Source organism: Amphiprion ocellaris, chromosome 10 (assembly GCF_022539595.1).
Source record: "Amphiprion ocellaris isolate individual 3 ecotype Okinawa chromosome 10, ASM2253959v1, whole genome shotgun sequence".
NCBI classification, from domain to species: domain Eukaryota; kingdom Metazoa; phylum Chordata; class Actinopteri; family Pomacentridae; genus Amphiprion; species Amphiprion ocellaris.
Window position 1 is genome coordinate 15,785,131 of NC_072775.1, and position 13,663 is coordinate 15,798,793.

At 40.1% G+C, this 13,663-nt stretch overlaps 1 protein-coding gene and 1 long non-coding RNA gene across 3 annotated transcripts in view; both read right to left on the reverse strand.

Moving 5' to 3' along the window:
* Nucleotides 1-1,996: 1,996 nt before the first annotated feature.
* Nucleotides 1,997-4,974, reverse strand: LOC129349877 (uncharacterized). Its single transcript, XR_008603057.1, has 3 exons — nt 4,539-4,974; nt 3,766-3,924; nt 1,997-2,885 (listed from the first exon to the last, which is right to left on the reverse strand). It is a non-coding gene; the product is annotated as an uncharacterized LOC129349877 (long non-coding RNA).
* A 1,824-nt stretch (nt 4,975-6,798) lies between these two features.
* Nucleotides 6,799-13,663, reverse strand: part of LOC111577313 (ephrin type-B receptor 1-B) — a 162,829-nt gene continuing 155,964 nt past the window's right edge. For both annotated transcript variants that reach the window (XM_055014569.1, XM_055014568.1), the window contains exons 14-17: nt 13,284-13,477; nt 12,002-12,157; nt 9,660-11,154; nt 6,799-7,282 (exon numbers count right to left, since the gene is read on the reverse strand). In XM_055014569.1, coding sequence (XP_054870544.1) covers nt 11,046-11,154; nt 12,002-12,157; nt 13,284-13,477 — 459 coding nt within the window. In that variant the 3' untranslated portion in view covers nt 6,799-7,282; nt 9,660-11,045. The remainder of the gene's footprint in view (nt 7,283-9,659; nt 11,155-12,001; nt 12,158-13,283; nt 13,478-13,663) is intronic.

Consider the following 13,663-nt stretch of genomic DNA (forward strand, 5'->3'; position numbering starts at 1 on the left):
AGAAAAACGGTCGAGTCGAGACTCGCGTTAAAAAAAAACTCGAAAACGACAAAAAATAGATGATAAATGTGCAAAAAAAAGAAGAATTAGTATCTGAGCGAATAGCTCAGGGGATAAGAAGACAGACTACCAACTGGAAGGTCGCAGGTTCGAGACCCACCACCGGCCTTTTTCTTTCTTTGTCTTTGTCAGAATTTTGAGAAAACTTAAGAAGGGTCTGGTCTTGAACCAGCGACCTGCAGCTCCATAGGCAAATCCTTAACTCACTGAGCTACAGATCAGATACAAAGAAATAAATTCGTCGTCCCTTTGACATCGTAGTTCGTGAAGTGACCACATGGGCGGAGCCAAGGCGGAGTCTGGGTGGAGTCAGGGCGGAGAGTAGGCGGGGAGGTGGGTGGCGGCCTCCCCCCTCTACTCCCCCACCTCCCTCCACCGCCCACCACACCTTCCCCCGCCCGACGAGTTCTTCGAGTCTCGATGAGTTCCTCGAGTCTCGACGGGTTTTCCCAAGTTTCTTGAGTTTCCACGACGTCCGAGGCAGAACAAGTTGTCATGAAGAGGTGTTGAAGTCGGTCAGGATGGACTGACTTTTTACAGCGACTAGAAGGAAGACCACTAGAAGAGCAGGTCTTTAACCACCATCCATAAAATCCATGGAGTCGGCTCCAGAGAAATGAAGGGAGGTCAACTTTTATCAGCCTCCATCCAGATGTTCAACTTGATATCTTTACTTTGACATTTTTAGCACCACAAACCTTTAGTATCACACTTTTTTATCATTTATTAGGATTTTAATGGAATCCACCAGCAGATTTTGTTTTTGTTGACAAACTTTATTCTTGTAATCATGGGACTGCAGTATTTAAAACTGTTCCTTCTATTTGACCTCATGTTTATTAGTTTTAGTGGAGAAAGTTTGGTCAATTAGTGTCTTAAAAACTAAATAATAAATTGGATTAGTCAAGAGGTTTAAATTTCTTACTTTTGTCATATTTTAAATATGACAAAAAAATATAAAAACAAAGTCTTGAGACAGTTTGACCTGTAATTGTCGTTATATAAATAAAATTGAATTAAAATTGTATGTATCTTGTAATGTTGGAGTAATTCAGCCATATATGTTAGAAAACACATTTTCTTTGTCCATTAATCTGTTGTTTTCTCCAGTAATTCATTTCTTGTTTTGGTTTATAAAATGTCAAGCCAAAATATATTCAGTTTACTGTCATAAAAACCAAAAAGATTTACATTCATGATGCAGTAATCAGGCAGTTTTTCACTTTTTATCTTAGTTTAGTCAGAAAGATAGTTGATAATGTGTGAATTGTTGCAGCTTGTGAGCCGTAGAAGATTTTAATCTTTGGTGCTGAGTGTCAAAAAACATTTAGAAACCAGCATCAACAAAACACTCAACAAAGATTTGAACATCATTAAAGGGAAATCCAACTTTTGCATGACAATGTCTAATTAAAGGACATTTATTTCCAATGTAAATGTGTGATATTCATCCTCTGGAGCTTTCTCTTCACATCGTCTTCCACCTGAACTGGTTTGGTCGGGAGCATGTGCAACAAACATTTGAAAAACTGCACTTTAACATCAATGAATGACACTGAAGTTTAATCTCTACATAAATGAGACTGAGTCTGGATGTGCTGCTCTGTCATTAACTCCTAAGTTTAGGGAAAGTTCAAACAAAAGAGGACAGTTCAGATGAGACTTGAGAATGAGCTTATTTTGAACAAACATCTCAGACTTTCTGAGCTTCAGCACCTACAGCAAGATAATTTAACAACAAGCAACTCAAGAGATCCAGAAGTTGGAGAGAGTTAGCTTTAGCTGAGCCAAAGAACATGTGGGACGCTAACCTAGCAAACATTTCAGACTTTTCTCTGTGAATTCTGAGAAATAATTTCCTATTTAATGACAGCTACACATCTTCACTCAGTCTCATGAAAAAAGACTCTAATTCAGTGTCATCCATCCATATTAAAGTGCAGTTACCCAAAATGTTTGTTGCATGAGCTCCAACAAAACCTGTCCAGGTAGAAAGCCACTTTGACAAACAGGAAGTGGAAGATTCCAAGCAGATTTATAGAAGGGGGAACCGGACTGTACTAAGTGTGGTCCAGTATAGAGGGGTGTTTTGTGGGTTTTTAAGGCTGATAATGATTATTAGTGAGATATTTGGAGTAGATATTCATTTGCAGTAAATGAAAGTATTTAAAATCTTGGAGTTAAACTTAGAAGAACACAAACTTAACAGTAAACTTTGTTGATACATTTTTGTTTTGTTTACAGAAGTTAAAGGAGTTTTATTTGTGACGTATAACCAATCAAATCACTCCAGAAGACAGCGACCATAGGTAGATAAAGGTTCAGAGCCAAAGTAGCACCATTTTTAAATGTATTTATTACTGTAAATCAGTAAAAAATTAAATACTGATAATCAGTAAATCAGTCAGCCCACAATTACTACAATTCTACAGTTGATGTCTCTTTCCTTTGACTTGTTATTTGTACAATATACGATGTATATTATGCCGTTTTTTCATAGCAAAGGCTGTACTATGATGTTTTCTAAGCGACATACGATGCTACTCTGTTTGTTCTGGCCCTGCACTCCTCCTCTGTTGTTTTCTGGATTGTACTCAGCTGCATGCCTTCGTCCACCCGGCCTCCGTTGACTCGTCCCGCCTGCCGTCTCTGGAGCTGAAGCCGGACTGGAACAGACCAAAGTACAGTCCAATCACGATGCCAGCTGCCCTCAAAAGGCTCCTTCATCTGGTGGAACTTCTTCTGAGGGGAAGCTGAGCTGGCCCGGCAGAACTTTGGAGATGTGTTCCAGTGGTTGGTGGATGTGTGGGGAGATAGAGAGGGACCTTTGAATTGTTCAGAAAGGAAAACAGGAAACCCATTGGTAGTTTTAGTTTAGGGTGCTACTGCGGTGTGTTTTTGGGTTTTAAGAGGTGAACAGGAAGAGTTTTTTTTCGTATTGATTATCTTTTACTTTGTTCCTGGTTGGAATGCCCATCAATGTCAACATGAAGTTCACTTTTAGTTCTGTTTATTTATTTTTATTTTACTACCACCCGTTTGTTTTTAACCCCCTCACATGTTGTGTTGTTATAAACTTCCTCTTTCAAATAAATTCTCGTCTAACCCTCTGGAAACCAGCATTTGGACTGTTTTTGTGTTGCTCCTCACCTACTGACAGCTGTGGACTAAAGGCTATACTGTGATGTTTTTAGAGCGACATGCTATACTATGATGTTTGTTGGGCGACACGCTATACTTATAGGCTTTTTTAATTGACATATTACTGTGACGTTTTTTTGTTTTAGTTTTTTTTGTTTTTTAGCAACATATAAGAATATGAACAGATTTAAAACTTACTATACTTTTACTTGTGCAATGAAATGTTATTCTATGTCATTTTTTTTAGATGACATATTGTACTCTGATGTTTTCTTGAATGACATACTATTTTGACAATATACTGCACTATGACATTTTTTGAACCACATAATCTATGTTTAGTTTTTTTTTCTTGCCAACATGCTATACTATGAACTACAGGCCATACCATGTTATTCTTGAGTAAAGCATACTATACTTTGACATTTTCTGAACTACATCCTATACTATGGCGTTATACACAGAGTGCTTTGGTTACATGTTTATTTATAATCTAGATTTTTTTCTGTTTTGTTTTTTGACAGGATTACCACAGACCTGACCGTGAACACCGTTGACACCCACCTCAGGGAGACGCTGCCTAAGATCTCAAGGCTGCTTGGTCGTGATCTTTCTGGCACGTCCTCTTCCAAGATGAGCCGGGAAGTTTAACACTGATGGAATGACACCAGGTCTAAGCCGACAAACTTCCAATTCCTCCTCAACCCATAGTCTCTGGGAAACCTACATGGATTAAGAAAAGTAGACAGAGAAGTAATTAAGTCTGTACACAACATATTAAAAAGAAATCATGCTAATAAATTAAGTACAAATAACCGAATTCGCCAATATACTGGAGACAAGAGCTGTTTAATTTGATAAGTATAACCTTGTTTAGTAACATTTCAATTATTTTAGAGCAGTCCTAAAGAATTGCCTGTAATCCCAATCATAAAATGGGTTTGGAGGAAGAACATAGATGGTAATCTTGATATATATGAGTTAGGCTTTATAACTACTATTGGTAGTATTGGTGGTAGTAATAGTAATGCGACTACTGCTAGTAGTAGTAACTACCGCTGCTGATACTGGCACTGCTACTACAAATTGTAATATTACAAATGCTGATACTACTTCTATGACTCTAACAGCTATTTTATACTACTACTGCTTGTACTTTTAGTATTACTACTACTGCTTGTACAACTATACTACAGCTACTATTAATCGTCTGGTATTTGCTTGTCAAGCTGCTAGCTCGCCTTAGTGTTTTGCTAGTGGCTAACTAGTTAGCTCTCATAGACTGGAAGCTCTCAACAAGATTTCATAATGAAAAAAGAGCCAAAAACTATTCTTACCTATGAAAAGTCATTCCAAGTTTCCTTGTCTCAATCGTACGACGTAGTGTGTAACTGTATGCAACACAGTGAGCCGGCATACTTGTTGTTTCCGTTTTCACGCCGTCTACATCAACGGAATGCACTGAAACTTTTCCCCCACTAGCTTAGCCTCGCTGTAGCACTCAGCTCAAAGGGGCGTGTCCTATCTACTCATTCATATCTATGAGAACAACGATGGCTGCACATAAGGACGCCTGACGTTGATTAGCTGCGTAAATACCATTATATACAGTCTATGGTAAATACGTATGTGAATCGCATCATTGGCTGCAGCAGCCAGTCACCGTCACTCACTGACTCACACTGAAAAATAGCACAGAATGAATTGTTACATGTTTATTTTATTTTCAATTTAGGTTGGATTTTTTTTGTGTGTGCGCAGCGCTGATTTTCTGTGCGCGGAGACCGTGTCAGCAGCGTGCAATTGCGCACGCACGCAGCTTAGAGGGAACAGTGCTCGCAACCCTAGTGAGGTATAGATAATGGATGATATTTCTTAAATGTTATCCCTTTGCTGTTGTAACGATGCAAATTTCTGTGGGATAAATATAGGCTTTTCATATTGCATCGTAACATAAAGAGTTTGTAGGGACTGAACACTGCATACTAGGAACACCTCACAAGATCTGCTGTTAGGGAGATGCTCCGACCCTGTCTTGCAGCCACAGTCTTTTCCCTTGTCACAGTCACTCAGCTTCTCTCACTTGCTCATTTTTCCTGCTTCCAACACATCAACTTCAACAGCTGACTGTTCACTTGCTGCCCCATATATCCCGCCCATTGACATATGCCGTTGCAGCTAGATAATGAATGTTATTCACTCACCTGGTTTTTAATGTTGTGGCTCTTGGCGCATATCAACCAATGAGTAAGAAACCACTTTCTATTGCCATAATCATAAGCTTCGGAGGCAGTAATGAAAGATTTGTGTTTCACCCATCCCATGGAAGCCCAGGGTGTTTTAGAACTTAAAAAAGCAAACATTGAAGCTGCTCTTGCAGTTTGTGTTTTTTTCCTTTGATTCACAAGCCATCTTGATGCTACATATTAGGAAACAACTCAGGCTTCTACAGAAATCATATCCAGACATATCTTCATAAGGTTGGGGATTTTCACTAGAAATGTCCACTGCTATATATTACTTACTGTAAGCTGCATCTTCTATATGAAGAAGCAGTTGAAATGAGCTCCATTTTGACAGGCTGTGGTAGTAGAATGTTTCTCACACATGAATATATGAGTAATGATCCAATCCAATTGTTATTCTAACACTACAGTCACAGTTTTAGTTTTGTCACTTGGATATTTTTTTCTTTTACACTTATAACATTTAAAATACAGCACTTATAACAGGAGTATTATTACACTGTTGTATTCTTAATTTTACAGTATCTTATCTGTACACTTCTTCCACCACTCACACCAGCAAGTTACTTTTTAATTCAAACATGTCTGTTTTTCAGTAGCATTTATTTATAGAGCAGCTCTCACCACTTTGTCAGTGACATCATTGCATACACTCCACTTAAAAAGGACAAAGGGATGACTGGAGCTGTTTATGCAATAGCCCAAACTTTTGAAGACAGAAAACCGACTGTTTCATGAATCTTGTTGGCTTCCTCTCTGGTTGGCACAGGCCCCTGCACAGCAGTCTTTCTGCTAATATGAAGCTGGATATTATCAATCAATTAGAGTCAATAAACTGTTATGGAGGAATGCTGAGACTTGGATCCATCCCCGTATCTTTTGACTCACCTCATTAACCATATCATTACAGTGCAACACGGTTTCCAATGTGTGAAGTGCCCTAAAAGTCTCTCTGGCAAATGGAATTTATGAGCCTACTGTGTCTGCTGGCGTATTCGTCTCTGTGTGTTTGAGACGCAGATATGATTTTAGATGGGAGGATAATTTCCACCACTTTGTCAAAATATTGTCACTTTTCCTGGAGGGCCATTTTTCGGGGGGTTTGCATGTAATTCGACTGACGGCTCGTTTATTAGTGGCTGATGGCTTTTAACATGTGCTGCCAGCCAGACCGGCGGTGACAAAAAAGCTGTTTATTTCCTTAGCCATTATGAAACCAAGCATTAGACGTCATACTGAAGCACAGCACTGACAGTAGTGGTACTGGATAATAACCCTTCCTCTCTGCTTTCTTGACTCACTATTAATGAAAACAGAATTATCATCCAGTGAGTCACAGACTATAATGTGATTGACTTGTTTTCCAAGGCGTTTATTGAGTGCATTTTAGTACAATAGTTCTCAGAAAGTTACAGCTTACAAACTCTTGACACGTACTTGTCACAATTTACAAGTGGCAGCTATACAGAAGAAAATAAAAAAAGGAGACCATTCACGCTTTTAAACAATGTACCTGTGCACACATTGATGTCTGTACACACAAATGTGCCTGATATGCAAACAACATACATCCACTTCCTCTCAAACACACAAACAAACAAATAATGACATGTGCACACTCATAATCAGCTCCCCCATCCACTGTGTATCACAGAGAGGTTATGACTGTTATACTGGAAAGGTCTCATTTTATCTTCCTCCTCATTGGCTGGCCACAGCAACTCTTCTTAGTGTTCTCGGTGTGTGTGTGTGTGTGTGTGTGTGTGTGTGTGTGTGGCTGTGAAGTGTCGGGTGTATACTGTTTTATAAGTGTGTAAATCTTTTGAGTTGCCAGTCTGAAAGAGAAGCAAAAAAACAGAATGGAATAGTTTAATAAGTTTAGTTTTGCAGGGTGTCATCTCAGGTCATTTTCAGGTGAATTCAGCTTCCACTGTTCTGATCTATAAATGACAGGCATGATTTCAGCTACTAAAAGGATCGTTGGTCACTTCTCAGACAGTTACAGCACCATGAAACATTTAACAAGCTCTGTTCTTGTGTTTTGTATCACTGTGTGATGAATGGCTTCCATATGAAATGGCTTTCAGAGAGGGATGGTCAACCACCTTCCCATTCATCACACTGGAGTGTCATTACAGTCAGATATTTAGAAAGACAAACAGAGCACATGGGGAGAAAAAAAAGAATTACACTGTTGCATAATGAATACATTCTATCATCTCATTCACAGGCTCTTGGGTTGAAAAGCAAATACATGAGACTGAGCTGAATAGAGGACTAATGCATTCAAATTGATTCACTGGCTTCAGTGAGAGGGATTTATGCCAATCTCAAGGAGCATGTGATTATATTTAGGAATACTTTGTAAATCAATGACTTGGAGAATTGAATAGAGAAAGCAATTGATTTTGCCCATGAGGCAAACCAGCGTGATTACAGTATTTTCCATTACCAAACTAAACCAGAAAAAAAATACCCTAACATTTATATAATGAAAGAGATGTTGCCACATAAACCACACTGCAAGATAAAAGAGACTGATTCACTTCAATGGAGTAACTTTCTGACTTTCATCTAACCATCCCTGCTTCATGCCATGTCTACGCTGCAATCCCACCCTCCTGTAAACTGACTCATCCTCCTCTTTCTGTCACATATGCACACACTCTGTTGGGTCTCAGCCTACTTTCTCTTCATTAGGCATCAGGCTGGAAACCAGACGTGAGAATAACATAACGGAGGCTTCCTCAGTGTGTGTGTGTGTGTGTGTGTGTGTATTTATTTTTTGATGGTCCCATCAGTCTCCCTCCCTGTAGCTGATCAGATGCCTGTCAGATGGGGGTCTTAGCAGGTGTTTGCACCCCTGCCTGAGCCTACTGGAGCATGGAGCCAACCATTTCTCAGGCCAGCCCCGGCCCGGCCCAGCCCCAGCCACAAGCGGGGACAGCTTGGTTACACCCAGGATAAACGAGCTGGAGATCTGCCAGCCAGCGGGAGTAGCCAGGGAGAGAGGGCAGGACAGACAGAGGAGGAGGAGGAGGAGGTGGAGGAGGAGGTGGATGACTTGAGAGGGGTGAGTATACTTAATAATCTGCTAATGGGCCTGCCATCAATTTCTAATTTTGGATGCAAGGTGGTTAGTACCATCGTCACTCATGTCTCTTCAAATAGAGCCAAAAGGGATTTCAGCAGGGTCACAGCTCCTGAATGGAATTGATATAGTAGTAATGATTGTGGGCAGAGAGACTTTGCTGCCACAGTTGTATGGCAAAGGAATATTGCCAAAAGGAACATTCAGGTCAGTTTTCTCTCAGTTTTAGAGGTTGGCATTATTTCAACACATCTTGATATGCAAAATGTATCAACAATACCTTTTTTATTTCTCAAAGCCTAACTCAATCAAACAACCAGCGGACAAAAGAAGTAAGCAAAACCATCAAAAGCACCATCACCTTACACAGTGCAAACAATTAAAAAAAAAAAACACAATTTCAAGACAATCTGATGGCTGATGCACACCATAGGGTACAGGCAACAACAGCAGTGAATCCCTGGATCAAATCTAATGCTGGCAAGGCCTTCATTGCATGTGTCTCTCCTGCTCTCTTCCCACAGTTTTCCTTTTCTCTTTCTACTGTGACTTTCTAATAAAGGTAAAAATGCAAAAACAAATCCTTAAAAAAAACACTATTCACAAACTAAGAAAGACCAATCATCCTGGTGCACTATCCACTACTGTCCTCCAATTATATTCCAAAATACTGATATGTAATTTCATAGGCTCTCTCTCTCTTTTTATATATATATATATATATATATATATATATATATATATATATATATATATATATATATATATATCAGCTTAACTACAGCACTCTGTGAGACTGGCCTACGCTGTGAATACTGTGCCCATGAGGGCTGTTTAAGTCTGTGTGTTCATCGAAATGGCATCGAGTGTCTGTTGGCAAACCTCAGCCCAGATGTTCATTTTCACTGTGTAGAGATGTGATGCTGATTCACTCTGATTTTCAATGCCTTGATTAGCTACTCTCCCGTGCATTTCAAACTTGCAGAAAATCTGGCCTTGGCCAAGATATTTGCAGCACCCACGAGAAGCACTAACTGGATTTGCCTAAAAATAAAATATGCCAGATATAGAGCAATGCGATGTCAAGTTGAGGTCCTCCTTTGTGATCTGCAGGTGCTTACCAGAGATTCGGGCCGGCTGAGGAATGGAGCTTCGATCCCCCCTCTCCCCTCTGGATGGTGCTGACCGCTCCCAACACAAACAACAAACAGGTCAAAAAGAAAATGAAACATAAAACATATCTGTACAAGTAAGTGCTCACCAGCAAGAGACAGCATGTGTACACCCACATTTAACATGATCTCCAGTAAATGGATATTTTGTCAATTATTTTAACTCCTACAACAATTTTCATACAGATCTACAATACCAATTCTTTGCCCATGTTTCCTTTTACATTATCTCCAGTTAAGATTCAGTCAAATGTGTCCTTGAGCCCCTGGTACATGGAGATGCACAATCCAGTGGCTGCTGTTCAATTGTCCAAAGGAAACCAGGGCACCATAGGAATCTACACATTGCATGTGTCTATCACAATCTAGTCAACATGTCTTTGCCAAAAATGCAAGCAGAAAGTTCTGTACATACATATTCATATATATCACCTTCAATATGAAGGTTTATTATGAAAGATATAATCATATTTAGCAAGAGATAAACATATTTATACTCTCTGAATCTGGGTGGGGCTGGTTCAGAAGTCCTTTGGCGAGGCCTTCCACCCAGGACTCCACAGGTAGTGTTAAAGTTAAAATACAAGTGGGCGGCATCTTGCTATAGTGATAAAGAAACAAACGGATGGTAAAAGACAAAAATAGAACTAAGCTCTGAATCTTCACCAGTTCATTTTACGATACACTTTTTCAAAAATCTTCAAAGAAGTAAAAGATGCGAAAGTTGAAAATGGTGCTCCGCTGTACATCCCTGTATACGTCTCCCTCTAATTATTTCTACTGGTAGTTTCTTCTTCTTCTTCTTCTTCTGGGGCTTATTTCTCGCCAGGTCAAGGCATCTTCATTGCACACAAAAACGACAGTATGGGTAAAATCACAGGTCACACGTTTCTAAATGTCTCACACTTCAGTTTACAGTTTTAACAGCTTCTAGACCAGATAATACAGAAGTACAATATCACTCGTTTTACCACACAGTCTGAAATTTGTGAGATGTTCCCTGTGTTGATGTCAGGTTGTTGGAGTTATTTTGGTTTACAGTGACATGAATGGTAGTTCATAACCACAACAACTGACGTCTGTCTTCCTTTTGCGATAAATGAAGAAACAGTATCGAGTCTGGACCCTGAACGCCTGGCGCTGATTGCATGAAGAGTGACAGTTGTTAACCACATGATAGTGTTGACCCTGGTCTCCTGTTTTTATGGTAGTGGATTAGATTAAGACAATAGTCTCGACTCTGGCGCGTTCCGATGGATCGGGGGTCATTCGAGGGCTGCTGCTGTTGCCGGTCCTGCGAATGCTGCCCGTTCCGTGGCACAGCGCCCCCTGTAGTCATGCCATAGTTGTAGGCGACTGGCTCATCTGCACCCTCATGGACTGGATATTACTGAGGATCTTCTTCTGGTGACCTGCCAGGGTCACACCTATTCTCAGCAGGTCCCTGGAGAGAAGAGAGGGGCAGGGAGAAAGAAATTGAAGAGCAGGAACATATTTTTAAGAAACAGATGAAAGGATTTCCATCATATTGAAGATGGAATGGATCATTTGAATATGAAGCGATTATACTAGGGAAAAAAAAAAACTAAAAGAAGCCTATCATTTCCTGGTGCATTTACATTCCTAACATCACTATATATGAAAGCCCACTTTCAGGATGGAAAGCTTGTGGCAATGAACAGAAAACACAAATTTACAAAATTAATTCCATCACTTGAGAGAAGACTTAGTAATGCATGTTGCTTTGAATTGCAAAGAGACTGCATAAATGCTACCAAGCCCCGAGCATCCATTTTTAATAAAAAAAAAATGTTCGAATGATTCTACATTTTCATATAAATTTGTAGACCAAGCAACATTGTTAATTAAAATAAATGAAGTGCAATATTTGTGTCTATTGGCACCACAAGTGCTGTGAGAAACGCTGTCATGACCCAGCACTCCACATAAACAGCAGCAGTGAATAAACACGCCTCTTAAAATGCGTATTAAAGGAATTTACATCTATATCGACTTTGAAAAACTGTTAACACAAAATGTTCATTACATAATAGTCATACTACTTAAGTAGCACAGATGTACGTACTCTTAGCACAGCGAGTATGTTATTTTCTGACACAATAAGCTGTGTTTGCATTTCCCACACAAGCTATACTTTGATGCAATCACCGAGCGGCTCCAGTCGCCGGGTGCATTCATGCTAAAAACACTCGCTCTCGACATCGAGTCATTTTGTAAAAGTGTGCCCATCAAGCGCCACTTTTCATTTGCAGATGAGCAGGCGAACTCACTCTGAGGTCATCTGAGCCACCAGCTGCAGGGAGGTAAAGCCTGAGTTGAGGAAGTTGTCTCTGTATTGGCTCATCTTAATGGCAGCGAGCCAGTCCTCTACAGAACTGAAGGTGTTGAAGTCAGGTATGGATCTGTCCAGCAGTGGCTGAGAAGGCCTGGAGGAGAGGGAGAAGAGGCAGAGGGGGGAGGAGGGGGAAAAGATGAGGTATAGAGCAGGTCTTTGATGCAATATTAAGCGAGGAGGGATATAAAGAGAAGGAGAGTCACTGTGGTATTGGAGTTTGTGTGGGTGTGACGGTATGAGAGGATGCAGGAGATGGAGAAGGAAAGAGAGGGTGTACTATGTGAATATTGACATCTAGCTATGTCTAAAAATGTCAAAAAAGAACAAAACGTGAAAAAAAAGATTTGGTATTATGATAAAAAACACATCTACTCTTTTTAGCCACTCACTACCTGGCTGATAATACCCTTACAGTAGAGCACACAATAGTGATTCTTCTCAGAGTCAGATATTAGTGAGCTGGTCACAATCAAATTAAAAGTGAACTGAGCGAAACACAGCTGAGACCTTGAAGACAAACATGCTCCACTACAGAAACACAAGCTCAGATGGGGCCGAAAGTTCACCTTCGGCAACGTGGCAGAAACACAAAGAACGCAGCCACACGAAATGGCTACAGGACTAGTTTCTGAATGACCCTCGGTGGCCCAGCCAAAGCCTGGAAATTGAAATGGAAAATCTGCGGAGAAACCTGAGGCTCACAGTTCACAGACAGACCACATCCAATTTGGCTGAGCTTGAGAGGTTCTTTGAGGAAGAGTGGCAGAAATTGTCCGAAACAAACTGTCCGAAAGTGGCAGAATCGTATCCAGTGAGATAAAAACAAATCACTACCAGTGGCCTCTCGTAAGTTACAAAAAATAAAATATTTTGAATGTGGTTTATAAATGACATGTTTCAGTATGTTTTTGTTTTTCTAAGAACACGTTCCATCATTATTGGGTAAGAAAGTGAAAGTTTTCTACAGCATGTATGGGTGTTGGATCGGAGGTAAAAAATGTTGGGGTAGGAAAAGTTCAGGTTTGGTGCAATCAACAGTAATAAATTCATGTTTATTTTATGAGAGGATAAAGAAAAAAAACAAGATTGTGCACGCTGGGCTAGTTTGTGCGGACTGTATGTGTAAATACTGCATATATAAACAGATGAAAAGCAGACTTGTGTGTACTTCATGTCAGGACGAATGTGTGTGTTGTGCGAAAAAGTATTTTACTTACACTGCAGGAATGTTGGCTACGGCTTTGAGGCTGGTGGGGTTACGGATCATCTTGTCCAGGGTGCTGACGATGTCGGTGAAGCGGGGTCGTACGTTGCGGTCTTTCTGCCAACAGTCCAGCATCAACTGGTGCAAGGCACTGGGGCAGTCCATGGGTGGCGGTAGACGGTAGTCCTGCTCAATAGCATTAATCACCTGAGGGAGAAGAGGTGGGATGGGTCAGTGCAGTGGTTATATATTCAGAAATTATTGATAATTCTACATTATACAGAGTACTGCACTTAGATCACACAGTAATTGCTACTGATGGCTGTCAAGTATATTTTTCCACTAGCTGCCTGGTTGTCAATAATGTACTTTATTAAAAACTAAATATTAATC